Source organism: Myotis brandtii, unplaced genomic scaffold (genome assembly GCF_000412655.1).
Source record: "Myotis brandtii unplaced genomic scaffold, ASM41265v1 scaffold165, whole genome shotgun sequence".
In the NCBI taxonomy this organism is placed as follows: domain Eukaryota; kingdom Metazoa; phylum Chordata; class Mammalia; order Chiroptera; family Vespertilionidae; genus Myotis; species Myotis brandtii.
Genome location: NW_005356042.1, coordinates 6768004 through 6795800, shown reverse-complemented (window position 1 = coordinate 6795800; position 27797 = coordinate 6768004). Strand labels below are relative to the sequence as shown.

The window sequence follows — 27797 nt, the reverse complement described above, 5'->3', positions numbered from 1 at the left end:
TTCCTGGCTGCTCACGCCTGCCTGGTCTCTCCTGGCCCCCACCTGTTGGGCTTCTTCCCTTTGCTGATTTTGCTGTGCATCCTTTTGCTGTAATAAACCATAACCACAACTATAATGGTGTTGTTTTTTTTAGTTGAGTCCTTCTAGCAAGTTATTGAATCTGAGCGTGGTCTTGGGCATCCCAGAACTGCACTGGCCTGTCCTCCACCCGTGTACCCCAGGATCACCTGCCAGACAGACTCCTTGCTCCCAAAGCCATGCCCCCGCCACCCCGTCCTGCTCCTGGGAGAACCCAACTCCGAGAGTGGACAAACCAAAGCCAGGATGAGCCACACAGCTCGGATGGAAACCAAAGAAAACGAACAGAAACACTCGTGTCATGATTAGAACAGTCTATGGGGAGAGGGGGACACCAACAATTTGATGTTCTTTAAAAAAAATACAAAACCACTGACAACAGTATGGTGATTGCCAGAGAAGGCAGGGGAGGGGGGTGAGGGGGGGGGCGGTAGAAGAGGGTTAACGGGGAATAAATGGTGATGGAAGGAGAATTGACTTGGGTTGATAAACACACAGTACCATGTACAGATGATGGCTTGTAGAACTGTATACCTGAAACTTATGCAATTTTTAGTAACCAATATCACCCTAATAAATGCAATAAAAAAATTAATAAATTAGAAAAACAAAACAAACCATTGCCTCCCATCCTAGAGATGTCTTACCAAGATTCCACAGCTGGCAGGCACGGAGCGGGGACTCAAACCAGGTCTGTGTGACTTATGCGCCATGCCCCCGGCCATGCCCAGGCCCACACAGTGGTCTGCAGTTCAGTGGGACCCAAGACCATCCAAAGGCTCATCGCCAGCCAGACCTCCATGGCAACCGACTCTCTTAAACCCACCTCTGTATCCGGGTGTGCTCCATCTCCTCCGCCCAACCAAGAAGCAGGGTTTACCATTCGTTACAGAGGATCTTTATTTATAATGCAAAAAAAATTATAAATCACTTTTGGACTGTTTTGAGATCTGTAAAACAACTTGTAAAAAATGTAGCCACTCCTTTGCAAGAAGTTCTTATGTGTGCTGATCTCCTGGGCACCGTCTGCATGGTCCAGGGTGCGGGGAGTGTGTGTGTCCAGAAGAAAGCCTCTCCCTGGCACCCTGATGGCCGTCACCATGGCCCTGGGGTCAGCAAGAATGTGTAGGCATCAGAGGTCCGGTCCACCAACGGGGCCAGGGAAACATCATTCTGCAAGTGTGCAGGGCTGGTCCCTGGCTCATCTTGCCACACTTCTGCTGGTCAAGTGCTGAAATCACTCTCCCATCCGGCTTACTCAGCACTTCTGTCCCAGGCGGCTACACCCCACCGGGGACACGTGGAATGAGGGATGACCAGAGCCGGAGCCAGAGCCAACAAATCCCAGACCTGTTCTTCCTTCTCAGGCTTCAGGGTCTATTTCTCCATCCTCCGGACATGACCCCGTCTCTTCCAGCCAGACTAGGAGGCAAGAGGGGGATCAACATGTGGATGGATCCCCCACCCTCTTCAGACCCCTTTCCCTGGGAGCTCTGGGGCCAGTGCCTGTGGGCTCCTTGCTTTGTATCACCTCCCTGAGATCCCCCCATATATGGGCAGTGGTGCCAATGGATGTTGAGAGGGGATCCAGATGATGCTGGGTCTCACAGGATTCCCACGCACCTCTCACCCCACACGCAATGCTGAGCTCCCAGGGTCCCTGCCTAAGGTTCCTCGGATTGCGCACCCCCAGGAAATATCGTTTCCTGGGCAGTTCTAGAGGTAGGGATTTGATGCTTAGAGAGTGGAGACCTGCTCCAAGTCAGCAGGTGGCCAGAGTCCAACCTTGTTCTCTAGTCACTTGCCCTGCTGGGCAAGCTGAGATCCAAACTCTACACATTTAGAAAAGTGTGCCTAAATCCCCCCACCAGACTTCCATGAGCTCCGTCTTAGCCTTGTCAGCCTGTGTCCCCCGTAAAGGCCAGGCAGGACTCACGCCTCGATGGCGGGTGGGCTGAATGATGCTAGCCACTGGGAGGGCGTCTAGACTAGGGGTCCACAGGATGAGCTCCATATCACACGGCCTGGGTCTGAATCCAACTCTGCCACTTACCAGCTGTATGACAAGTGTCTCCACCTCTCTGAACCTCAGTCTACCCATCCATAAAACGAGGATGCAAACTAGACCTAATTCAGACTTACTATTAGGACTCAATTACTGCTATCAGAATCATTACTTATTATTTGCTATTATTTATTATTATTTATTATTATTATCATTATTATTATTTACAACAGCAACCTCAGAACCTAGCACAGGTCTGGCTCAATAAATCTGTTTAATGAATAAATGAACAATCTGTCTCACCAGCCCCAACAGTATCTACAGAGGGGCACTTGGGGACACCAGTGGCAGCCTCTCCCGCTCACCCTCTCTCTGGGAACAATTCCATCTTCCCTCCCCTCCCTGCAGTGAGCTACATCCGGAAGGCCCAGAGATCAGCCCCAGCCCGGCGTGGGCGTATTTCCAAGCCTGTCCTGTCCAGCTGAAGCTCTGCAGCCAGCAAGATGGAGCGCCGGTCGCCTGGCTAGCAGGGGAAGGCGCATCCATCAATTACCTTGGCGAGCCTGCCCAGCCCCATCCATCACTCGCTCAGCTGCCGGGAGGGATTGTCTAGCTAATTACTTAACATGCCACCTCTCGCTGAGGCTGAGCCTCGGTGAGGGGCCCACGGTGGAGATCCAAGGGTAAATTTTTAATAAACCCAGGGAGGTGGGGACATGAACTCAGACCCAGAGCACAGAAGGGGGCCCTTGAGCTGTCCCCAGCCCGACCCCCCCACACACACACCCGACCTGGCAGCGGGGCAGGGTGGCCTCACCTGTCCTCCTGGAGTCCCTTGGCAGCATCATGCCCGTGGGGGTCGGGGGGGTGATGATGATGTTGGGCACATCCAGGTGCTTGTCGCTCAGGACAGGGGCCTCATCGTGGCTGCTGCTGCTGCTGACACACATTTTAAAGCCTGAGAGGGCAGGCCGTGGAACACACACACACACACATGACAGAGAGACAAGTATCAGTGGCCGCTGGGGAACTGCCCACCGCTGGCTGCCTGCCTGCCTCCCTCCCCTCACCGTCACTGCGAGTCCTGACAACTCTCAGGAAAGAGGGCATTGCTGTCCCCACTTCACAGATGAGGACACTGAGGCCCAGGACAGTTAAATGACACACCGGCGACCTTGCGTAACACGGAGAGGACAGTGAGTTTTACCTGCTTTGCTCCCGAACATAACTTCCGTGCCTAGAATGTGTCTGACACATAGCAAGTACTCAAAACATGACTCTGAACGGACGAAAGCAACAGAGCTTGAACTGGAGCCAGGCCTGAGTGGAAGCCATGCGTGAAGTCACCTCTCCCATTAACGATTTTCTACAGGAGCCTGTGTAAGATCGGTGTTGTTTCTTCCTTACGTGTTAGGTTGAACTCACCAGTGAAACTGTCTGGGCTTGGACTTTCCTTTGTGCAAAGACTTTTGATTACAAATTTAGTTTCTTTTCTTTCTTAAAATATACTTTTATTGATTTCAGAGAGGAAGGGAGAGAGAGAGAGAAACATCAATGATGAGAGAGGATCATTGATTGGCCACCTCCTGCCTGTCCCACACTGGGGATCGAGCCCACAATCTGGGCATGTGCCCTGACAGGGAATTGAACCGTGACCTCCTGGTTTATAGGTCAAAGCTCAACCGCTGAGCCATTCTGGTTGGGCACAAATTTAATAGACATGGGGCTCCTTAGCTTTTCTGTTTCCAACTGGTGTCAATTTTGGTAAAGTTGTGCTTTTTAAGAACTTGTCCATTTCTTCTAAGGTGTTACATTCCTTGTCCCACCTCGCCCATAAATTTTATAGGTCAAAGCTCAACCGCTGAGCCATTATTCGTTCCGTGACGGAGCTCGTAACTCAAATTACTCGTATGTCAAATCAATTGTGAACGAGTGAGACACGTGATGCTGGGCTGATGTTGTGGCGTTCACTGTGACGTTCGCTGCGCCAACTAGCGGTGGGGTATCTGAAGCTGGCTCGTAACCCGAATTTTAGCTCGCAACTCAAAGCAAAAAATCGGCCCAGAGACGGCTCGTATCTCGAAAAACTCGTTAGTTGGGACACTCGTAAGTCAAGGCCCCACTGTACAGGTAATTTGGGCAAGCTCAGTTAGAGACCCCCACCTGACCCAGAAGCACCCATTCCACTCATGCACCAAATACCTTCCTCCACTCTTCCCGCCGAGTCAATAGCATCCCATCTACCAGAAACCAGAGCGTGGGCCACAAGTCCTTCCTTTCCTCCTCACCTCCAACCCCCAGCCAATTAATCAACCTGCAAGCCTGCTGATGCCACCCCTCCATATCTCCGACACCCTTCCTTCTCCCTCCTACGCACCTAACTAGTCCTTCCACCTCCTGGCTTCTGCCTCTTCAGTCTACCCTCCAAACAGCAGCCAGAAACTGCGAATCTGATTATACCACATACCAACTCAGAACACTCGCTCGCTCTTGCCAATATCTACAAGCAGCATTTCCAAAGTGTGTTCCCTGGAACACAGGCCTCCTGAGGCTCCCTCGGGAAGGGGGTTTTGTGATCAAATGAGTCTGGGAATCCCACGTATTTGAATGTTGACTGAATCCCATCTACTCTCTCCCTCCCTTGGAGAGAATTAAAGGTTGTGCGAAGTCCTGCAATAAAGGAGTTGCTTTAATTGTGCTAAACCCCGGGCTTCCTGAACTTAAATGTTAAATAACCTTAGAGTCTGTTAACATCTCACAGAAGCATGAGTCATAAAATACACTGTTGATCATAAATGTTGATCATAAATTAAAAGTCAGCCCAGTTTTGAGCTTTCACAATCTGGCCCAAATGACATGCAGCCTCATTCCCTGCCGCCGGCTCACCCTCTCCAAACTGCTCATTGTTTCCCAAATACACTGGCTTTTCCAGCCCCTTCATGACCTTGTATGGGCTGATCCCCCTGCCTGGAAAGCTCTTCTTCCTTTACCATGGTAACGAGCTCCTACTCATCCCTCAAAACCCATCACAATAGGCTCTTCTTTGGGGACCATGCCCCAGCAAATCTGATCCCTCCCTCCTTTGTCCAGCTACACTCATTCATTCGTCAATCTTCCAGCACTGATCACACTGTATTAGAATGACTAGTTCTTAATTCTGTCTCCCTTTCCTGTGAGCATCTGGAAGGTAGCACTGTCTCACTTGAATCTGGTATAGTAACTGGGACAGAGCAGTAGGAGTGCTTTAAATTTACGTTGAAACACACACACACACACACACACACACACACACACACTCCAGGCACTACCACATTGGGTGTTAAAATCCTTATTTCTAAGCTTTGCCACTTTGTTTTTCCCCAATCAGCCCGAGACTGGGACGATATTAGCTCACGTATTTGGGCCCCTAGCCAACAGCAGGAGCTGAGCAATGGGATGATTGTTATTCCTACTGCTTCTCAGGCCAGCGCCAGCGCCACTGGGACAGTGCGCCTGAGTGACGCCTATAGGGTCAGTGTGGTGGTTCTCAGGTATGTCCCTGAGAGGTGGAGTCTAAGGCCACTCCCTTTAGTGTGGGACAGACTTAGGATGAATTCTAATGAATACAGTAAGACCTGAAGGGAAGGGGGGACTTCCCAGGGGAGGTCATAAAAGATATTACAACTTCCTCCCGGTTCTTCTGGGGGAAGCCAGCTGCCATGTTTGAGGACAGGCAAGCAGCCTGTGAAGACGCCCATGTGGTGAGGAGCTGAGGCCTCCAGCCAACAGCTGTGTGAAGGAGCCACCTAGGAAGTCGGTTCTCTAGCCCAGTCAAGCCCTCAGATGAGGCTGCGGCCAGGCCAACAGCTTGAGTGTTGGTTGCCTCACAAGAGACCCTGAGCCTGAACCTCCTAGCAAAGTCATTCCTGAATCCCCAACCCACAGAAACTGAGATAATGTTTAAGCCACGAACCTCGGGGGTAATTTGTTACCCAGCAATAGATAACTGATGCAGTTAGCACAGCCTGCCTGTCCTGGGAACCCCAATCCTGTTTCCTTCTTGGGGAGCCCCTGTGGCCCCCTGAACCTACCAGGCTGTTTAGTTCTATGAGCCCCTCAAGAGCACCCACCAAGGCCTCTGCCAACTTGATCCAAAGCAGTGGTTTTCAAACCTCCTTTCAAGCAGCAGAGCCACTCTTCCTGCAATCTTACCCAGAAGCCCAGAATGTAAAATAAAAGGAAGTCACGTGGAGGAGGCCCTCCCAGTATCACTGGTAACAGTCGGCATTTACAGAGCATTGCCGCATGTCGGACACAGAACCCAGCCCCTTCATGGCTACCCTGAGAGGTGGGAAGTGCAAGCAGCCCCATCTCACAGATGTGGAGACTGAGGAACAGAGAGAGTAAAAGCTTACAGAGTTGAACAGTGTGTGGCAAAGCCAGGATCTGAACCCAAACCCAAGTCTGTCTGATTCTTCTCATAACCACAGTTATATATAAAGGAGCTGGAAAACTTTATGAAAAGGGCCGGACAGTAAATATTTTTTACTTTGGGGGCTATGCAGTCTCTGTTACAACTACTCCACTTTGCCACTGTATCTGGAAAGCAGCCACAGACAGCATGTAAATGAATGTACATGAATGGGTGTGGCTGTGTTCCAATAAAACTTTATTTACAAAAAAGGACAGCAGGCCTGATTTCTGTGGTTTGCCAATCCAGCTCTCTAGCATCCCAGTGGACTTTGGATCAGGGACCTGCATGGTGTCCTAATAAGCAATAATAGAACCTCAAAACCCTGAGGCTCTTAAATGCCAAAAACAAAAACAAAATTCCAAACCTGGCTGCTGGGGGGTAGTGACAGTACCAGCCTCTGAAGGGCAGTGGGCACATGCAAGGAATGAATTCACATAAAACCCCTGCCTAGCAGGTGGGCCCCGGGGGTGCTCAATCCCTGTTAGCTTCTCTGTAATCATCCATGAAGAGCGTCTCAGGGAGCGCCCACAACAAAAGGAAGCTCTGATTACTGTTATCTGTGGCAGAAGGGAGCCTCCTGCTCAGTCTCTAAGGCCCCTTCTTCGGTGAATATTCCGAAGTTCTTAAAATAAAATGCTAATAGAGAAAAGCCACACTCCTCCCAGGGCCCCCCATTTGCATTTTAACATGTTCCGGGAGCTTGGTGACAAAGCCACATTCTTAATCAGGAAGCATCAGGTCACTCCGAGGGCCGTGGAGAGATGCTAGAGGGAGAGAGGAAGGAGGGAGGGAGGAGGGAAGTGGGAGGAGGGAGGGATTCCAGCTCCTCTCAAATCCCCAGGCTGCCTAATCTCCAAGCAGAGGTGGCTGAGCAGGAGGGGAAAACTCTCAAGAGATAAAGCCGACTTTGGGATTAACAACAAATGCCAACCCTGCCCCGGACTAGGCGCTCATTTGTGCTAAATCCAGAATTGTTATTTCTTAATTACCTGCCGGCCTCTGGCCATTAAGAGCCCATTTCCTGAGGGGAAGGGCTGGGCTGGGGTTCCAGGACACGGGAATCCAAGGAAGGAAGAGGCAGGGAGGGGACCCAGCACCCAGATGCATTCAAAGATCTCAGGGTGTGATGGAAGCTTCTGCAGGAAGCCCTCAATAGGCCTAGATTGGGCCCTGCTGGTCTTGGGCCTGGAGACAGAGCAAGCCAGACTGCCAAACTCGCCCTGGAGCCGGCCTTCCCTCCGGTGAAACCGGGAGGTGCTGTAACTGAGGTTGGACTGACCTTCTCTGCAACCCGGCTCTGCCCTTTTCCTGTTGGCTGCCCAAAGCAATCACCTGGGAAGTTTAAAAACAGTGATGTGGGACCACACCCCAGGCGCCTGGTGTCACTGCTTACCGTCAGGACTTTTAAAAGCTCCCAGGGGAGTCTCATAGCCGGATGGGGAGCCCCCAAGCTAGGGTGACTGGGAACTGGTGGCTTTACTCTATGAGCCTCAGTTTCCTCAGGTTTAAATTGGAGCTATACTATTCTTGTAGGAATACAATACCTAGTGTGGGGAGTGGGGCTGCCAAGTGTGGGAGAAATGACCAACAGGAGCCAGCAGACCAGGGCCTGAGGGATCCTGGGGGGATGTGAGGACTGTTGCTGCCTCCTGCTGAGACCAGCCGCCCCTCTGCAGCACCCCTGTGCCAGGCTCTGGGCTGAGCCCACCATTTTCACTATTGTATCAATTCTCATACACTCCCTCGGGGTGGAAACTAGAACCGTGGCCATTCTCCAGGTGAGAAAACCAAGGCTTAGAGAATGGACATGATGAGAAAACCAAGGGAGGCCCAAAACAAGTGGAGGCCAGGTGGCTCCAGGCTCGAGTACCCACCTTGCCCTCTGGTGTCAGCTAACACTGCTCAGCCTTCAGAAGCCCTGAGCCACACAGGCCTAGTTCAGGATGCCCCAGGGCCCTAGGGACAGGGCACCGTTCCCTATGCCTGCTCTCAGCAATCCCCAGGCCACCACCACCCATAGGCTAGCGGTGGTGGAGCCAAGAGCAGGTGCTGTTCTTCCACAGCCATCACGGCTCAAGGTCGCCCTCTGCTGGTTCATTTAAAAATGATGCTCAGGCTGGCGCTCCTGGTGCCAGCTCTAAGACCCTCCCTGCCTGAGACCTTGTTCCTAGGATGGGGTCCACTCTTCCCCAAGACACCATTTCACACACAGTAGGCCTGCCAGACCCAGAATGCAGTGGGAGGCCAAGGAGGGTGCCATCATTATGTGCGTTTTGCAGGTGAGACAAGCAGAGCTGGCCGCAGCAACACACGCTTGATAAACATAAGCTGTTATTAGTAGCACGAGATTCCAACCTTATGTGGCACTTATTCCGGGATTCAGCCAATACCGAGCACCTCCTGGGTGCCACCCCCACCTGGGTTGGGTCAGGGACCTTGTCCCACCCTTTCAGTTGAACAGCTGGAGTTTTCCTTATTGGGTTGGAATGGCCACAGGCTCCGGAAGGAAGAAAAACTCAGTTCTCCTGCTCCCTTGCCTGCAGCACAGGCATAAAGCCCAGCCCAGAGCTGGGCCCAAGAGAGGGGCTCAGTCAATAGGCACTTATTGTGCACCTACTATTTGCTAAGCATTGTTCCAGGTGCCGGGGACACAGCAGAGAACAAAATAATCTCAACTGATGTTTTTCTCCTCCTTCGCCACACTTCCTTTCCATGCCTCCAGGCCCCAGGGGACCCCAAAGAATGCAGGGTCGCTGGAAAAAATAGGGAGGGTTCCCAGTGACCCAGGCAGCTGTTGGGACAGGCCCACACCACTGAGTAAGGATGGCACTCACAGGAGGCCAGGGGCTGTGTAAAGACCTCATGGGAATTCATTAGTGTTCCTCCCAACAAGGCTGACAGTGTGAGAAGCCCATCTTCCAGATGGGCACAATGAGGCACAGAGAAGTCAGGGACCTGGCCCAGGGTCAGTCATGTGGGGTTTGATGCTGAGCCTGGCCTCCCTGGGGCCAGCAAGCAAATAAACACCTCCCAGAGCTGGGTCAGTGATAGGAGGAGCAAGATGATGGGAGGGAGCATCAGGATGGGGAGAGACATGGGAATCAGAAAAGGCATCCCAGAGGGGGCTAATCCCAGAGCAGCAGGAAAGCTGGAGGAGAGCTGATGTTTTTCTCCTCCTTCGCCACACTTCCTTTCCATGCCTCCAGGCCCCAGGGGACCCCAAAGAATGCAGGGTCCTGATGTTTTTCTCCTCCTTCGCCACACTTCCTTTCCAGGCCCCAGGGGACCCCAAAGAATGCAGGGTCAGCTGGAAAAAATAGGGAGGGTTCCCAGTGACCCAGGCAGCTGTTGGGACAGGCCCACACCACTGAGTAAGGATGGCACTCACAGGAGGCCAGGGGCTGTGTAAAGACCTCACGGGAATTCATTAGTGTTCCTCCCAACAAGGCTGACAGTGTGAGAAGCCCATCTTCCAGATGGGCACAATGAGGCACAGAGAAGTCAGGGACCTGGCCCAGGGTCAGTCATGTGGGGTTTGATGCTGAGCCTGGCCTCCCTGGGGCCAGCAAGCAAATAAACACCTCCCAGAGCTGGGTCAGTGATAGGAGGAGCAAGATGATGGGAGGGAGCATCAGGATGGGGAGAGACATGGGAATCAGAAAACGCGTCCCAGAGGGGGCCAATCCCAGAGCAGCAGGAAAGCTGGAGGAGAAGGCAGGCACTCAAGTCGGCCACAGCATGCACAAAGGCCCTGGGGCAGGGACACGGAGTGCTGGGCCAGCACTAATTCCTCAGAGATGACCAGGCATCTGGATTTAATGCAGATCTTTCAAAAAACAAACCGACAAATGCCTCTGAGGGTTTCAGATGCACTTAATCTTTTTTTTAAATTCCAATTAAAGGGAAAGCCTTGCATTATTATGGATGAGACCAGGGCAGTGTGGCAGTTTTACCTCGTGGAGGCAGCCGGCCCAATGGAGATGGCAGTGGATGTTTTAAATCTCTTTTTAATTAAGGAAAAAGCTCTGGCTTGCGTCAGGGATGAGCTGCTGGAGAGAGAACCTGGGAGGAGGAGCCAGAGAGAGGCTCCAGCACAGCAAGGTGGGGGGATGTGTTCACCTCTCTGACTGTCCCTGTCCCACACCCACCTGCCTGCCCCAAGCAGGGACTCTGCAGCCCCTCCCTCCGGCCAGCCCTTCCCAGTTCCAGCAGAGGGTCCCTCCTCCTCCTCCTAGTGCCAGCCCCCTTGGGGCTGCTCCAGGGTCTCAGCCACAGTTTGGTGGTCTGGGCAAGCAGCCCCTCCTCCTGCCCTCAGTCTACTCATCTCTACAATCGACACAAGGTCACTGTGAGAGCCGCTGGCCTGTGGTAAATGCTTGATGTGGGCAACCCAGGGCTCCTCAGGGTGGATGTTTGGACTAGATCAGTCTTTGTGGTGGGCCATCCTGTGCATAGTAGGGTGTTTAGAAGCATCCCTGGCCTCTGGGTGCTATAGCACCTTTCAATTGTGACAACAAAAAATGTCTCCGGACACTCTGAAGTGTCCCCTGGGGGTGGGGACATTTTTTAAGTGTACTAAAAAGTATGTCCTATGCAACATTTGGGACATACTTACACTAGATAATTATTCCTTGTTTATCTGAAATTCAAATACAACTAGGCATCCTGTTTTATGTATTTTTGCCTCCTCTATCTGGCAACTCTACCAGTTGGGGGAGAAACAAGTCATAGCAGCCACAGCAGATGTCCAAGAGCTGCTGTTCCCTCCGTCCCGTCCCCGCGTGGCCCCACTGCACGCCTGCGCGGCTGGGACTACGGGATGTCCCGAGCCTGAGGAGTGGCATCCCCAGACTGCCCTTCGCCAGCTGCGTGAGTTTCTTCCCCCCTCTGAGCCTGTTTCCTCGGCTGCAAAGGAGCTACGTTAGAGACGGCAACACACGGTTGGCCCCTTGCTGAACTAAAGATTCCAACTTTCACCCTAGAATTGTAACCTGCAAGGCTCTCAGAAGGACTCATGGTATTAAGTGGAAGTGGTCTGCGGCAGCTGGGCCAATAGCAAGGGCTTGGTGGGGCCATGTCATTAGGACGTGGTTACTGCTATTTATCTGAAACAGGGCAATTAGACAAGGAGAGTCCCGGGCCAGGTCCTCAGGGCCAGACAGGTGCCTCACTCCTCTCTCCCTAGTCTCACCCTGCCCCCGGTTATGCTCTCTCTGGGGGCAGCTCCTCCCCCATGACCAGCAGATGAGCAGGTGAAAGGCCTGTCTCCCTCGATCTGGGACAACTCTGAAGGGCCACACCAGCTCCAGAGCACCCGCGGGACTGTGGAGGCCGAGCTGCTCGGGAGCCCACTCACCCTCAGCCAGCCTGGCTTCCCACGGTCCATGGCAGGCGTGATGCCATGGACATTCCCAGGCCACGGGTCTGTCCTGCCACCTGGACTAGGCCAAGGACAGTTATCCTTGGTGTGCTGGACTCCGGGCCAAGTTAGTGACCTCTCAAGGTGGGTACCAGGCTCGCTCACTATTGCTTGGGTCGCTCAGTATTGCTGACCCACAGTCATAAAGTTTCAAAGACATTTCAAAAGGGCAGAAAGAGTATGGGTACATCTTAGCAATAACAATGGCCTAGTGGTGATTTCTGTGCCCACCACATCCCAGGCGCCGTTCCCAGCTCCCGACATGCCCCCTTCCATTCCAACAACAGCCCTGCCCCGGAGCCCATTTTATAGTTAAAAACAAAAAGCTCTGGCTCAGGGAGCTGAAGAGCCTCCGCCAAGTCACATGAGACTTGGACTTGCCGGACCAGAGCCCCTGAGCTTCGCACTGGCCTGTGCAGGTTCCGTGAGGCCTGCAGAGCACAAAGCGAAACGATGGGGAGGAGGGAAGGTCAGAGGTGGACATGGGCGCAGCACTGCCTTGGCCCAGAGGCACGTCTGCAGCCCTGCCCGGCATCTGTACCCCACCCTGGCCTCTGAAGGTTCCTTGGAAACCATGCCCCCAGGAGGGAGAAGGGCGATTCCTGGGGACCAGGCTGCTCCGCCTCCTGGCCAGCTGCACTCCGGCAGGCGATCAGTGGCTAGCACAGCCCTCCCCTCCCCGAAGCCTTGCTCTTCATCCTTTATTCATTGCAGATACTCCCAGAGCACCTGGTCCATGCGAGGCTCTGAGGAACCTGCCCGGCAAGAAGAGGTAGAAGTGGGGGTGGGGCACACGTCCGGGTGCCCAGTCACATTCCTGATGCCCTCCGGGCCCCAGCTCGGCCACGTTGGGCAGGGAGTTTTACGGCCTGATGCCTCAGTTTCCTCATCTGTATGCTGGGGATGATGAGCAACTCTCCTCCACATGGGAAGACAGGAGTGAACCTGCTGGTGAGCACTGGACTCCCTCCCGGGCTGAGTGACGGCACGGCTGCCCCAGCCAGGTCCGGGGTCTCCAAGAGAGTGTTCATTTCACAAGCATTGACTGTGTCCCTACTGTACGCCGACCAGGCCAGGTGCAGGCTTTGGGGGTGAGCAGGGTGGCTGTGGTTCACGGCCCTGCGGAACTGGGTGAGCAAGGGGGAGCTGTGGCCTGAGCACTCAGGGCTGTGCTAGGACTGTCTCCTCCTGCCTGCTGTGACACTGACGTCCACACTGGAGGCCCTCCCTCCCGCCTTAGGGAGACGGCAGGTGCCGGGGGTTAAGCTTAAGAAGACAGGGGGCTCAGTCTCTGCTGTGAGCCCAGGCTGCTCTCTCCAGGGCAGGGCAGGGAAGGGCAAAATTAAGTGCCACCTGCTTCAGCATTTAGAACAGGCTTGGATTTTCCACTCCTCCTCTGAGAAGGCAGGCTGGGGGTCTCCCAGACACCCAGACCCTATCTCCTGGGCAGAGATCTGTTCAGAAGGTTCCACAAAAAGCCCTGGATTGGAGTCTGCATTCCTGGGTTCTCAGCCAAGCTAATGTGCCCCTTGGTACCTTGGGCAGCCAGTCTGCACCTTGGACTGCATAAAGCTTCATAAACACATGGGTGCCCAGGACCCACCCACCCCAACCAAGCCCTACCCTGGAGAGTGGGCCAGGCCTGCGCCTGTGTGAGAGCCTGCCACGTGACCCTGATGTGCCCCAGAGGTCGAGACCCCTGGTCTGGAATGATTGTAGTGCTTCCTGTTTCTTTAAAAAGAATTCTTGATACCACACCTCAGGTCCCACAGCCCTGCCTGCCCAGTGACCCCAGCTCCTCCTACTCAACCCCTATTCCTGCCTCCACAATGCTCATCAGCTCACCAAGCTTGTTCCTGTCTCAGGGCCCATGCATCTGCTATGCCCTCTGCCTGGGATGCTGTTCCCTCTGCCTGGCACACTGTTCCCTGCATCGTGTAGCTGGCTCCATGACAGAGAGGACCTTGCCCATCGCATGCTCCTCTATTGCACAACTCTGTTTAATTCCCTTCACAACTCTCGTCACAAAATCTACCGATCTGGGTTGCGTGTTCACACATTCATTTCTGTCTCTCCCACGGAGCTCTGTGATGTTCACTGCCGTGTCCCTGGGCCTGGTACAGTGCCTGGCATGCAGTAGGTGCTCAACTGTTTGCCAAACAAATGAGAAGTCACACCGGGATACAGCTCTGGTCTGGGCTTTGACCCCAGGGGAAGGGAGCGCCTGCTGTGTGTCAGGCTCTATTCCAGCGGGTGTAGGGTGGGCAGAACAGACCCCTGCCAGTGGCGCTGCCGACAGCGAGGTCAGGGACCTCCCCCACGGTCCCCATGGACAGGAAGCCACAGTAGTTTCACAGATGGGAACACTGAAGCTCAGTATATTAAGACATTGACCTTAGCCATTTTCTACCTTGTGACTTCCCTTCATACATATCAAGCTCCCACTCATTCTGAAAACTACTCAAAATGTATTAGCCAAGTAACTGCCATTTATCCCCTCTCTTTTCTTGGAGCTCCTCATCCCTATTAGTGTAAAATCCCAAATTCCCCGCTCACCCCATCGGCTGCTGCTGCTCCCGGCCTTTGTCCGGGCATTTCCTGCTGCCTGGATGGCTGTCTGCTTCCCGGCTTTTCCTCAGTGACGCCATCCCTACCAGGGTGGGCCAGGCTGGTCTCCATCCGAGCATGCAGCAGTCCGTACTCAGGCGGCAGTTCACCCCCCACAACTCCCCTGGTTCCTCTGGATCAGAAACTACAGCTGCCCTGCTCATCCCTGAAGTCCTGGCCCGGCCCTGGGCTGCACACAGTAGGTATTGCAATCAATGTTTGTGCCATGAACAACCTCGACCAACTCTGGATCACAGCGGTGGGACAGCCGGAACCAAGTGTTCGCACTGGAATGGGGCATATCGCGTGACTCATTTTCGCTGTGACCTGGGGACTAGTCTTGGACCTCCAACACCAATCAGAAAAACAGGCATCGTAATTGCCAGCCCACAACTGCCCCCCACTCCTAGGTCACAGGCCGAGTGGAGGAGAGGCTCTGAGCCCCAGGAAGGGAGATGGGAGGAATGCCTGTGCCCCAGAGGCCAGGGTGTGGGAGCTGTACGTGCCCTTCTTGGTCCTCACCATCACCATCATCACACACTCAGCAGGAGAGACTGTAAAAATCCACCAACATCAGCCCAGTTCCAACTGTGGGGCATCCTACCAAACACCTGAGCAGCTGTCCTCAAAACGGTTGTCACAGATACAAAAAAATGTCACAGGGACAGTGAACCGTCACAGCCCAGAGGAGCCGAAGGAGACAGGACAAGGAAACGTCAGGTGGGATTCTGGGCCAGGACAAGGATACTAGATGAAAACTAAGGACATCTGAACAGAGTATGGACTTTAAAATAATGTGCCTGTATCAATTCAGTCACTGTAATGAGTGCACCATACCAACGTCTGATAGGATGTCAACTACAGCACGAAGTGGCTGGGGGGTATATGGGAGCTCTGTACTATCATCACAATTTTTCTATGAATCTAAAAGTCTTGTTAAAAAAAAGTCTATTTCATCTCCTGGCCTTTTCTCACCCGGCCCCAAGCTGCCCAGAAGGCCAGTCGGCTGGGACTGTCTCAGAAGCCACATGGTGATGCCGGAGTTCGCTGGGGCTGGAGCTGGCACCCTCCAGGGGGCCCCAGAGACCACCCCCCACCCCACAGAGAAACCCCTACCTGCAGTCTAACTTTCCCTGCGGAGGTCTCCACACACCTGGAGGAGCTGTCTCCAGACAGGGAAGGTGCCAATGGCGGGATGGACAGCAAATCCTGTTCATTGGACATCGGTTCTAGTGCTCATCTCAGATATTTCTTGAAACCTGGCCCTGGAGATGTTCCCATTCATCACTCCATTTTACAGACGGAGAAACTGAGGCTTGGGCATGTGAAGTGAGTTGTACAAGGTTGCAATTAGTCAGGGCAGAAGGGGATTTGAACTCAGACATCTCTGACCTCTGAGCCACTTTACCAGCGGTTCTCAAACTTTAGTAGGCGCCAGAATCCCCCTAGGTTTTGTTAACAACCCCCAGCACCTCAGACTCAGTAAGACAGGGTGGGTCCCGAGAATTTGCATGTCTCATTCCCAGGTGATGCGCAGGGTGCAAGTCTGAGGATGCCCCTGAGAACCACGCGCTGTGTCCTGAGCAGTGCCACCTGCTGCTGACGGCAGAGAACGTGCTTAGGAACCAGGGACTCCACCACCCCTCCCTGCCATCTGCTGAACCAAGTGTCTCCAGAAAGGCCATGTGACCTTGAGCCAGTGAGAGCTCCCCTATGCCTCAGTCTCCCTGTCTGTGAAAGTACCTACGTCGTCCAACTTTATTGAGGATGAAATGAGAAAACTGGGGGCACATGCTTGGGGAGCAGTGCCAGGCTCACAGGGATGCCCACCCAGCAGGTGCCAGCCTGGACACAAAGGAGGTGCTCTTGGACCGTGGAACGTTCCGATACATCATGGCTGCTATGGCCAGGCCCTTGAGCAGAAGGACCCCACTTACAGTGCCCACTCTCGCTGGCTGGTGTGGCTCAGTGGTTGAGTGTTGACCCATGCACCAAGAGGTCACAGTTTGATTCCTGGTCGGGGCACATGCCCAGGTTGAGGGCTCAATCTCCAGTAGGGGGCATGCAGGAGGCAGCCGATTGATATTTCTATCTCTCTATCCCTCTCCCTTCCGCTCTCTCTAAAAATCAATAAAACATTTTAAAATATGTAAAAAGAAATGTTTTAAGTGCCCACTCTCCTTTGGAACCAGAAACAAAAGTATCCAGGCTTCCTGGTATTCCTCTCTCCAAGGTCACTGCCTATGGACCTCCCACCTCGCCTGAGTCTTCACTGCCAGGCAGGGAAGCACATTCCGTCCCCCACGCAGGAGGCTCAGCGGAGAAGTGACTTGTAGTGGGCTGAGTAGAGTTCCCCCCAAATTCAAAATTCAAGTCCATCCAGAACCTCAGAATGTGACCTTATTTGGAAATAAGGTCTTTACAGATGTAATTAGTTAAGGATCTTGTGATGAGATCATCTTGGATTTAATACTGGTTCTAAGTCTAAAGACTGACGTCTTCATCAGAGAAAGGACATAGAAACACAGGGAGACGCTCATGTGAAGGCAAAGGCAGAGACTGGGGTGATGTGGCCACAAGCCAAGGGATGCCCGGAGCCCCAGAGCTGGGAGAGCAGGAAGGACCCTCCCCAAGTGCCTTCAGAGGACGCATGGCCCTGGGACACCTGGAGTTAGGGCTTCTAGCCTCCAGAACTGAGAGTGAATTCATTCCTGTTGTTTTAAGCCTCCCCCGCCCCTATGTTACTGCAAGCCTGGGACACTAAGACACCATCTAATAGGGTTAAAGTGAAGATTTAAGAGCTTGTGTGGATGAAGTTTCTATAGTGGCTACTTTAAAAGTCAAATGAAAACCTTTTCCTCTGGGTGTGCAGGAAGCAGCCGATCAATGATTCTCTCATCATTGATGTTTCTATCTCTCGCTCTTCCTCTCCCTTCCTCTCTGAAATCAATTATATATACAGTATACTAGAGGCCCGATGCACGAAAATTCATGCAAGAGTAGGCCTTCCTTCCCCGGGCTGCTGGCACCAGCTTCCCTCTGGCACCCGGGACCCCAGCATCCCTTACTTACATCCCCAGCTTTGTCTGGAAGGTCATCTGGAAGGACATCTGGTCTAATTAGCATATTATGCTTTTATTATTATATATACATATATATATATGTCAGACAAACAAACAGAAAACCTTTTCCTCTGAAAAAGCTGTATGTGTGGTGGCTGACACCAGGCCTCTGGGACCAATTTGCCTGTGTTCAAACCCCACATAGGTACCAGCTGTGTGGCCCCAGGCAAACTGCACTGCCTCTCTGTGCCTCAGCTGCTTCATCTGGGAACTGAGAATCACAATAATACCCACTTTATGATGGGAGAAGGGGCGGACGAGTCATTCACATGGAATGCAGAGAACAGGGCCCTGCCCAGGCTGAGCCCCCCATTAAGAATTCAGCATTTATCCTAATTGCTAACTTGGATTCTGATTGCTGGAACTTATCCCAAAGAAATAATTTAAAAAGACAAAAAGCAAAGATGTTCAAAATGGCATTATCTACAAAAGCAACAAGTTGGAAACAACCCGAAGACCAACTCTTCTTTTGTTTTAGTTTTTTTTTTTTTTAATCTGCACCTAAGGACATTTTTTCCATTGATTTTAGAGAAAGTAAGGAGGGAGTGAGGGGGAGAGAGACACATCGATGTGAGAGAGACACATCGATTGGTTGCCTCCCGCATATGCCCTGACCGAGGCTGGGGACTGAACCTGCAACCCAGGTACATGGCCTTGACCAGGAATTGAACCCACAACCCTTGGGTGCATAGGCCGACACTCCAACCACTGAACCACACCGGCCAGGGCCTCAAAACCAACTCTTGACAGAACCCGATACAGGCATTAAAGAACTGTGAAAATGACGCCGCCTTGGGAAAAATAGCACTAGCACCGAAACATCAAACAAAAAAGAAATAAAAGACGGTGCACAGAACTGCACGTGCCAGTGCCAACAACCAGGTAAAACCATACCTGCTGGCAGCCAGGTAAGGAAAGGCCCATGGCCAACCGTGAGGGTCACAGGGCTGCGGGGTGCCCAGCACGCTGAGGTTTCCTCCCATGTGACATATTCCTTACGGGGAAAGTGAGAACAAGACCCTGCAGAGAATGTTGGGGTCTCAGGGCTAACGGGCTGGGTTGTCTCGGTTTAGCACAGAGGGGTTCTGTGCCTGGCCCTCCCCCAGGCACGCCCAAGCCTGTGTTGGCCGAGGCTGAGGGGAGGGCTGGTGGGCCGGCCCCAGAGGGCTAGCCATGAAAAATGTATGAGCAGACCTGCCTGCCCTGCTCCTGCAGTTCCCGCACTTAGCTCCTCCAGGGCCCGGCCGGAAGGAGCCCTTTTAGAAGCTCGCAGCCCAGGAGCACTCAGCGTGCTGCTTGGGCTCTCAGGGCCGGGTGGGGTGGAGGGTGGGGGCCGTTTCCCAGGGACTCTCAGCATCGGCACTCCCGGGTCTCTCCCCAGGTTGAGGCCCCAGCCTGCCTTGGGCTGGAAGAGAAGTGGCCCCAGAGGTTCCTTTCGGGGCTTGTTTTTGTCAAAGATGTCCTGACACAACAGCCCAAAGTGGAAGCAGCCTGGGGTCCATTGAGGGATGAACGGATGAACCAACTGTGGTCCATATGCACGGAATATTACTCAGCCTTATAACGGAAACTCTGACACACGCGACAACATGGCTGGACCCTGAGGACGTTATGCCGAGTCACAGAGAGACAAACACTGCACAGTTCCCTATGTGAAGTCCCCAGAGCAGGCAAATCCAGAGACTAACTAGGATGGGAGTAGCGGGGCTCAGGGAAGCGGGGATAGGGTTAGTTTTCAATGGGGACAGACTCCGTTTGGGAAGATGGAAAAGTTCTGGAGGTAGATGCACAACCACGTGAATGTGGTCAATGCCACTGAACAGTACACTCAGTTAAAGCGGTGACGTAGGTTAGGTATATTTTGCTACAATAAAAACAGAAACAAAAAGTGTATTCTGACCACCTACTCTGTGCCAGGCACTGGGGAGACCCAGTGAAGTCTAAGGAAGAGGGTCCTGGACTCTTAGGTTTGGTCTCTGGACCCACCTTTGGACCTGCATCCCCCATGGATACTCACTCAGCAAGCACCGCCCCCAACTCCTGCCTGGGCTCAGCCTGGAGCCTCAGAGGGACCAGGCCCTGGAGGGACGTGGTTGTCTAGGACTCTCTAGCACCCCATGCCCATTTTGCAAACAACACCCTGATTTTCTCCAGGGGAAGCACTGCTCCCTACTTGCCCCCAGTCGGGGAGGCACTGTCCATCAAGTTGTCTTCCCCACCCCATCCCCCCACTGAAGGACAGGCGGGAGCCCTGAGCTGGACCAACCAGAGGCTCTCCTGAGCTCACTCATCCCAGCTGTGGGACCTGAAGGATATGGCCCTTCGTCCTGGCCTGACCTTCCGAGCCTCCTGACTTCCTGTGTCGGAGGGAAGGAGCCAGGGTCGGCCCCAGACATCCAGGAGGAGAGTCAGGGCTGCTGAGCCTGCTGCATGTGGGTGAGGGGCCACCAGGGAGACTCCCAGGTTCCAGGCTGGGGAGACGTGGGGTGGGAGCATTTGTTGTGCAATAACGAACGGGCTTTGAGGGGAGGTCTCCATGTGGGCCCTATTGGTCTGGGTGCCCCTGGGTCCTTCAGACTCTGAACAGAAAGGTCTGGAGCACAGGAGAGAGATCTGGGCTGCCTCTGCCAACACCTCAACACTTCTCAGTGATTCTGTGTCCTTCTAGAACTTTCTCCCTGCTGGCTTTCCCCCTCTTCCAACTTGCCTTCCCCAGCCTCTGGCAGGCTGAACCTGTTATCTCGGTGATAACAGGCCAGCGGGTGGAGAGCAAATACCCCGTGCATGCCTGGCACCCACTTCTAGAGCCTCTTGCTCCCTTCCACCCCACAGCCTGGGATTCATGCCTCTGAGAAGGAAACTGAGGCCCAGGGGGCGCTGCGACGTTCCCAGGTCACTCAACTGCCAATGAAAGGAAAGGCCTGGAGGAGCCCTCAAAGTCAGAGCAAGCACTTAAAGGTGCCTACTGTGTGCAGGTGCTGCTCAGTGGGAGGGTCTCCTCCCTCTCCACGGCTGCAACACTAGGGGCTCAGCTTACCCTCCCACGCCCCCACTGCCACACCCTCTCACCCACATCAGAGCTGGTGAGGGAGAGCCGCCCACCTTACCTTTCAGACAGGACAGCTTAAGCCCCATGTCGACGCCTCCGCCTCCGCCTGCCTGTGGAGAAAGGAGAGGCTTGTTTGTATTGGCCACGTGTGCCCAGCCCCCCCCCAGCCCTGATGGGTGCACAACAGGAAGTAGTGGGGAGAGAAACCTAGGCCTCCGGGTCGCAGCGCCTGCTGACTACATCTGGGCTGAATTTGCTCAAAGCTGAGTCTGTGCTGGCGGAAAAAACTTTCAGGCGCCTCAGAGCTAAATATACTGGAGGCGGCTGCGGTCTCGGTGAAGTTGACGGTGAGGGCGTGGTTGGGGCTGACAATGCGGAACCCACATCACCTGGTCTTTCCTTTCAGGGGCCACAGATGCTGGCTGGCTTCATGGTGAGTAAGGGCCTCCTGAAGTGAGGGCCCTCAGCCAGGCCGCGGGGGGGCCCGAAGCCCACCGTGACGGGTTTTCCCCTTCTACATGCAGAGTCCTTGGAAATGTAACGGATTAAGCTGTCAGGGGTGTGAGCCTCCCGTCCAAGAGCATGAAAACTGTCCCAACCAGAGTTCCCACAATCTTCCTGCAATGTGATGCCTCCTGTGTTCGGAGTAATCGATGAATAGAGGCAGCCGCTGGCAGGGCTCTTGACATTCAATCCTCCGCCACAACCCTGTGAGGTGCTACTTCTGCCCCCATTTTACAGACGTGGAAATCAAGGCTCAGAGAGTGGTGTCACCTGCCCAAGGCCACCCAGCTTACGAAGAGTGGAGCTGAGGTTCTAACCCGGGATTGCCCTGATCCCCGGCCGGGGCCCACCCCACTGGGGCCTTTGAGGCTCTGCAGGCCTTCCTGGGAAGGCGAGGCTCTTGTTTCCACTTTGGAGGACTCGGGGGGGGGGGGGGGGGGGGGGGGGGGGGGGGAGCTCACCCCTTCATCCACAGGGAGCCCCCTGTATGCCAGGCTGATGAGCGGAGAGGGGTGAAGGGTGGCCATGAGAAGTGCCCCTCAGATCTCTGACACAGATGTGTGGCCCAGCGAGGGCCCCAGCCCCTTGCTCTGAGATCCCCCGACTGCTCCTCCTGCCAGAAGCTGGGATCTGAGGCAGGTGCCCCTGACGGCAACTCGCTTTACCAACCACTCTTGGGTGACCTCCACCTTCCCATCCTCCCTCATTCCCTGGTGTCTGACCTCCCATCCCCATCCCCATTTCCTACACATTCCCCATCAAAGAGGGGCCCACACAGGTGGATGTAAGGCCCAATGAGGCACCACACCAGAATCTAGGTTGTTCAGAACAGCAGGGGAGACAGACACACAAACTAGACCTGGCAGGCATGGTGAGCCCAGGGGAAGCAGAGTGAGGACGGGGACAGAGGAGGTTCCTGCCCCAGTCTGGGAGTCCTGAGGAACATGTCTCTAAAGGTAGGCAGGAGTGGGACAAGCCGGGAACAGCCTCTCAGGCCCCAGGAACAGAATGTGCAAAGGTCCAGAGGATAAGAAGGGCGTGGTCCATGGGAGGAACGAGAGGGTGGGAGGTCGGGGCAGGAATAAGATGAGCTGCACCTTGAGGGCTTTGGGGGCTGGTGACAGGGTTCAGAGGTTATTGTGAGGGCACCAAGCAGCGAGGCTGCATTCTAGGAGTGTGTGTGGGCCAGGGGCCAGCTAGGAACACCAGGTGCTCTAGAACATTGCTTCATGGGTGGTGCTGCTGGGCCAGCAGCCTCGGCACCGCTGGGAGCTTGTTAGCAATGCAGCATCGCAGGCCCACCCAGACACACTGAGCCAGAATCAGTATTTTAACAAGGCCCCCTCGGATCTGTGTGTTTGTGAAGGTCGGAGAAGCTCTGCTCTGGCCCAGAAATGTGGAGCCTGAACTTCAAAGCCAGCAGGGCAATGGGAGGGAGAAGCAGCTGGAAGTCCAGGTGACACACAGGCTTGGGAGATGGTGGGACCCCAGAGGGGGCTGGTGTGGAGGAGGGGCTAGGATAGAGGCTTCCATTTCAGCCAGGTGAGATGTGTGGGGCAGGTACGGGAAACATGCACCAGGAGATGGAGTCAGGGAGACTGAGAAAGAGGGGAGAGAGGGAGGGAGAAAGATACTGCGAGGGCAGGGCAGAGAGACAGACAGAAAAGGATGGGGAAAGCCTCCGGACAGCCGTGTATGGAAGGAAGAGTTCCCTGCTTAGAAGCGGTAGCTCTTCTCGCTGGGACCAGAGCCTGGCTCAGCCATGTGACCACAGGCAGGTTCCTTAACCATCCCAGACTCCACTTTTCTCATCTTTAAAATGGGGCCGATGCACTTGCAGCCTCAAGTAGCAGCGAGAGCTAAACGTCAGGGGTGATGGCTGTTAAAGGGCCTCACCCTGTGTTGGGCATAGAGAAGTCCAAGAAGTGTGAGCTGCTATTGTTCAGGACAGTGATGGAGGGAAGGGAGGTAGTGGTCTCCGGCGGGGCCTTTTCTCCAGGGGCTCAGTCCTCAGAGTGTGGTCCCGGACCAGCAGTGTGGGCACTGCGGGAGCCTGTGAGAAAGGCAGGCTCTCAGGCCCCACCCACACCCCTCCTGAGGGCTCAGGAGATGCTCTACAAGACCCAGGGGAAGCTCATTACCACTGAAAGGCTAAGCGCCGCATCTTCCCGGCACAGCGGGATCACCTGGGCGCTTTTAAAAAATATGGTGCCTGGGTCCCATCCCAGAGATACAGAGTAATTGGCCTGAGGTGCGGCCGGGCACTGTAAAAGCTCTCGAAGGGCCCTAGCTGGTGTGGCTCAGTGGATAGAGTGTCAGCTGGCCAACTGGAGGGTCCCAGGTTCGATTCCCATCAAAGGCACGTGCCCAGGTTGCAGGCTCGATCCCCAGTAGGGGGCGTGAAAGAAGCAGCCAATCAATGATTCGCTCTCATCATTGATGTTTCTCTCTCTCTCTCCCTCTCCCTTCTCTGAAATAAAAATATATTTTTAAAAAAAGAAAAGAAAAGCTCTTGAAGGGATTCTAATGTGGAGGATGCGATGCTAAGGAAGCTCTCCTTCTCAGGGCCAGAGGATGGGCTGGGGCCTGCGGAAGAGAGAGCCACGGCCAGACCTGCAAGGACAACGGGCACCTTTCTTGAGCATTCACTGTGTGCCCAGCCCTGACAGAGATTCATGGTCAATCAGTTCTCACAACAGCCCCGTGAGGTTGGGACCATTTCGATCACCTCTTTACAGATGGGGAAACTGAAGCACAGAGAGGTTAGTTAATGCGCACAAGGTCATGGGTAGCAAGTGGTGGGGCCAGGGTTCAAGCCCAGCACTTTGGACCCTAGAGCCCATACTTCCAAAGGCAGGGCTTTGGGGTGGGTGGTAGCACAGACCTGACCTCTCTCTCCCCAACCCTCCCCAGGCTGCGTCTCCCCCTCAGGGGTCCTGCAGCCAAGCTCAGATCATCCACAAATAAACCCAGGAACCCTGGTGGCCACCATAAGAAAGACTCTTAACATCACAGCCTTGTACACACGGTCTGCACAGCGCACTTTGATTTTATGGTCTATTCTCTCTTTTTCTTTTTAAGTATTGGTCACAGCCCACTCAAGAGATTTTCCATCACATCCCATCCCGAGGATTGAACAATGATTTACGATGAAGTCCTCACAGATGAATCAATGTCAGGACTTAGCTGTAAAATACTCCAGAGAAGAGTGGCGCATGGCACAGGGCAGGCGTACGATGAGGGCAGGGGTGCTGTCTGCTGCTGACACTGGGAAATGGAGGTTCAGCACATACTTGTGGGTCTGAAAATAATAAAATAGTCAGAGGGAAGACAACTGTCTACCACGCACAGTACAGGACCGCTGTTCCGATCTCTGACTTCGATCTCTGTGCTGCGTTCTGTGAGGGGGTCCTTGCTTTTAGGAAACCCTGAAGTGTTTGGGGTCAGGGTCCTCATTTCTGCAACTTAACTTTCAAACGGGTCAGCCAGCAAATCATAACACGCACGAGTAGGTCCAGAGAGAGCCAGTAACGCACACGTGGCTCATGCCTCTGTCTGGTGCTGGGCAGACAGGAGCACTCTGTGCTCTGGCATCTTTTCGGGAAACTTCAAAGTATTTCAGGAGAAGAAGTCGATACAGGAAAGAGAAGCAGACAGAGGCAGAGCAGTCAACAGGTCACATCTCTGTGCCCAACACCGCTGCCTCCCAGCAGTGCCACACGAAGCACGGCTTTGTGTAAGATCCCATTTTCCCGGAACCTCTCTGGCCCGGGAAGGCTCTTTGTTACGCCATCCTCAGGAGCACCACCTCCCAGAAGAATTGTCCTGAACTGACAGGTTTTGTCCCCAAAGCTTGTGACTTAAACCCCCCCCCCCAAAAAAAATATCTCAAAACCCTCAGGGAAGGAAGAAAACAACCAAACAAAAGGGTGAGGACCTGGGAGTGGCCCCAGCCTGGATTCAGGGAACTGCAGGGCAAGAGTCGGGCAAACATCGCATCAAGGGTCATGTCTATGTGCAGCAATTACATTTCAGGTTTTTAAAAATATATGTTTTTATTGATTTGAGAGAGTAAGGGAGAGGAGAGATAGAAACATCAATGATGAGAATCATTGATTGGCTGCCTCCTGCACACCGGACCGAGCCTGCAACCTAGGCATGTGCTACTGTAATTGAACCCTTCAGTCCACAGGCTGATGCTCTACCCACTGAGCCAAACCGGCTAGGGCTCTATTTCAGGTTTTTAAATTCCCAAATGCAGAGTTGATGCAAGCCCACTTTTCTCATCCCAACGCACGTTGCTGTAACTCTCGTCACTGTGCTTCTGCTCCCCAGGAGGACAGAACAAGGCAGTGGGCTGGGGAGTGGCTGGAGGAATGAGAACCAGGTATCCGAGGGGCTGTGTGACCTTAGGCAAGTCATCTGACTCTGCGTCTGAGGTGCTGACGTTCTGCCCTCCAGGCTCAGTGTGCTCGTCTGTGGAACAGGCATCCTGCCCCCAACCTCTGGGACAGGGTCTAGGACAGTCGTTCCTGTCGTCATTGCCGTTATCACTGTCACTATCACTGTCCTAATATCACTACTGAGTACTCCTGTGAGGGCACTGCATTAGGACTGCCAGAGGCACCAGGGCAATGTGGTCCCGAGTCTGATCCTCAGTGTGGGTGTGGCCTGTTCTAGCAGAAGTGCTCCCAAGGGTGATTTACTGGGGAGTGTGGACGGCCTGTCCACTCCACTCCCTCTGTGATCAGGGCTGCCGGGCAGAGGGCCAGCCCCCAGCAGAGGCTACAGATGCATTTACTGGAGAGGAACCCCTCCCTGTAAATGGGCTGTAATGTTTGGAAAGGGGGGGATGAAGCTTGATCCTACACCTGTCTGAATGGGAGCCAGACAGATGCCCAACTGTGGGTGTGGGGCTACTCTTACCTAAATTCCATTGTCATCATGACCGTAACAGCTGATAGGCACCACGCTAATGCTTTCAAGAGGCCAAGCCCTTGCCCTGGCCAGTTTGGCTCAGTGGACAGAGCATCGGCCTGCGGACTCAAGGGTCCCAGATTCGATTCCAGCCAAGGGCACATGCCTGGGGTTGCCAAGGGCACATGCCTGGGTTGTGGGCTCCATCCCCCCACCCCCCACAAGTAGGGAGCATGCAGGAGGCAGCCAATTAATGCTTCTCTCTCATCATTGATGTTTCTATCTCTCTCTCTCCCTTACTCTCTGAAATCAATAAAATAAATATATGTATAAAAATAAGAGGCCAAGCCCTGGGCTGAGTTCATGATGGAAATGATCCCACTGGACCCTCACAGCACCCCAAGAGAGCAACCTCACTGGGGTTGGAGCTACGAGGAGTCAGGTGCTAATAAGCCACAGCTCTGGGAGGCCGACCGCCCAAGCTAGGCCGATTTGGCCGCACGCTTCAGGGCAATATCATTCTACATGCAACACATTTCATCATTTGAATTTGTTACAAAGATACACCGTTCATAATTGGAAAATGAAGATTTAATGGGAGGGGGCCCTTAGCGTGGCAAGATGGTACGAGCTCAGTCAGGTCCAGAGGACTGCTTAGGTATAAACGTTCTTTCTCTTTCACACGTTTGCAGGAGTGTGAAAACCTCCCTTTCATATTGAATCAGGCTCTGTTTATGTTCCCTTCAAAATATCAGATTGTTAATTATTTGCACAACAGCCTGAAGTAGAACAGGTTCTTTCTTGCACCCAGCATAAAAATCTCCCTACAGACCAATGGCCGTGACAGGATCCTCTCTGGTGACAGACAATGATAAAAACTCACTTCCTCCTGCAGGGGTCCGCCCCTCCTCTGAGCGTGGTGAGATAGATGGATATCTGCTGCTTTGCACACCACACAGCCCTCTCGAAAGCCGTGAACATCTCCAGGGGAGAGGACACACTGGGCCAAGTTGTCTGTTATTGTTTTTACAGCAGCCTTGAAGATAGAAGCCATAAACTACCAGCCCACAGCCGTGAGTGCTTGCCAGCTCACCCAGCTCACCGCCTGCAGGTTTTCAATGCAAAGAGAAAAGTAAACTCATGTGCTCTTTGCACAGAGTAAAACGTAATTAAGGTGTAGCACTGCCTGTGGGAGACTCAAGAACCACTCACTGGCCGGAGCGACCCTGGCTTTGCAATTCTGGCACCGAAATCTGCTGATTCCCTTCAGTTACTACTTTTGTGGATCGTGACTGTTGGTCTCTAGAATGTGAGATAAATCTTCCTGGAGTGAGTCACAAATCTAGACCTGGAAGTGGCTATAGATAGGTTGCCAGATAAAATACAGGATGCCCAATTACTTCATGGGACATATTCATACTGGAAATTAGTCATCATTTATCTGCAATTCAACTTTAACTGAGCATCTTGTATTTTTTTTTTTTTGTTAATCCCCACACAAGGATATTTTTTTCCATTGAGTTTGCCTCCTGCACCAACCGGGGCCGGGGATTGAAACTCAAATACAGGTAGGTGCCCTTGACCGGAAGTAAACACAAGACCCTCTGGTACGTAGGAGACACTCTAACCACTGAGCTACACCA

The 27797-nt window shown here is 53.4% G+C and overlaps 1 protein-coding gene across 4 annotated transcripts; it reads right to left on the bottom strand.

The window, feature by feature from the left end:
• Nucleotides 1-953: 953 nt before the first annotated feature.
• Nucleotides 954-27268, bottom strand: LOC102249799 (chromosome unknown open reading frame, human C16orf74). 4 transcript variants are annotated; one of them, XM_005862537.2, is made up of 5 exons: nucleotides 24400-24822; nucleotides 23134-23290; nucleotides 20792-20843; nucleotides 2901-3041; nucleotides 954-1500 (listed from the first exon to the last, which is right to left on the bottom strand). In XM_005862537.2, the coding sequence occupies exons 3-5, from the start codon at nucleotides 20817-20819 to the stop codon at nucleotides 1442-1444; spliced, it is 228 nt and encodes a 75-aa protein (XP_005862599.1). In that variant the 5' UTR covers nucleotides 20820-20843; nucleotides 23134-23290; nucleotides 24400-24822; the 3' UTR covers nucleotides 954-1441. The 4 variants fall into 4 exon arrangements, with proteins under 4 accessions (XP_005862599.1, XP_005862597.1, XP_005862598.1 ...); XM_005862535.2 differs by lacking the exons at nucleotides 23134-23290; nucleotides 24400-24822 and adding an exon at nucleotides 27038-27268; XM_005862536.2 differs by lacking the exons at nucleotides 23134-23290; nucleotides 24400-24822 and adding an exon at nucleotides 21123-21448.
• Between the last annotated feature and the right edge of the window lie 529 nt (nucleotides 27269-27797).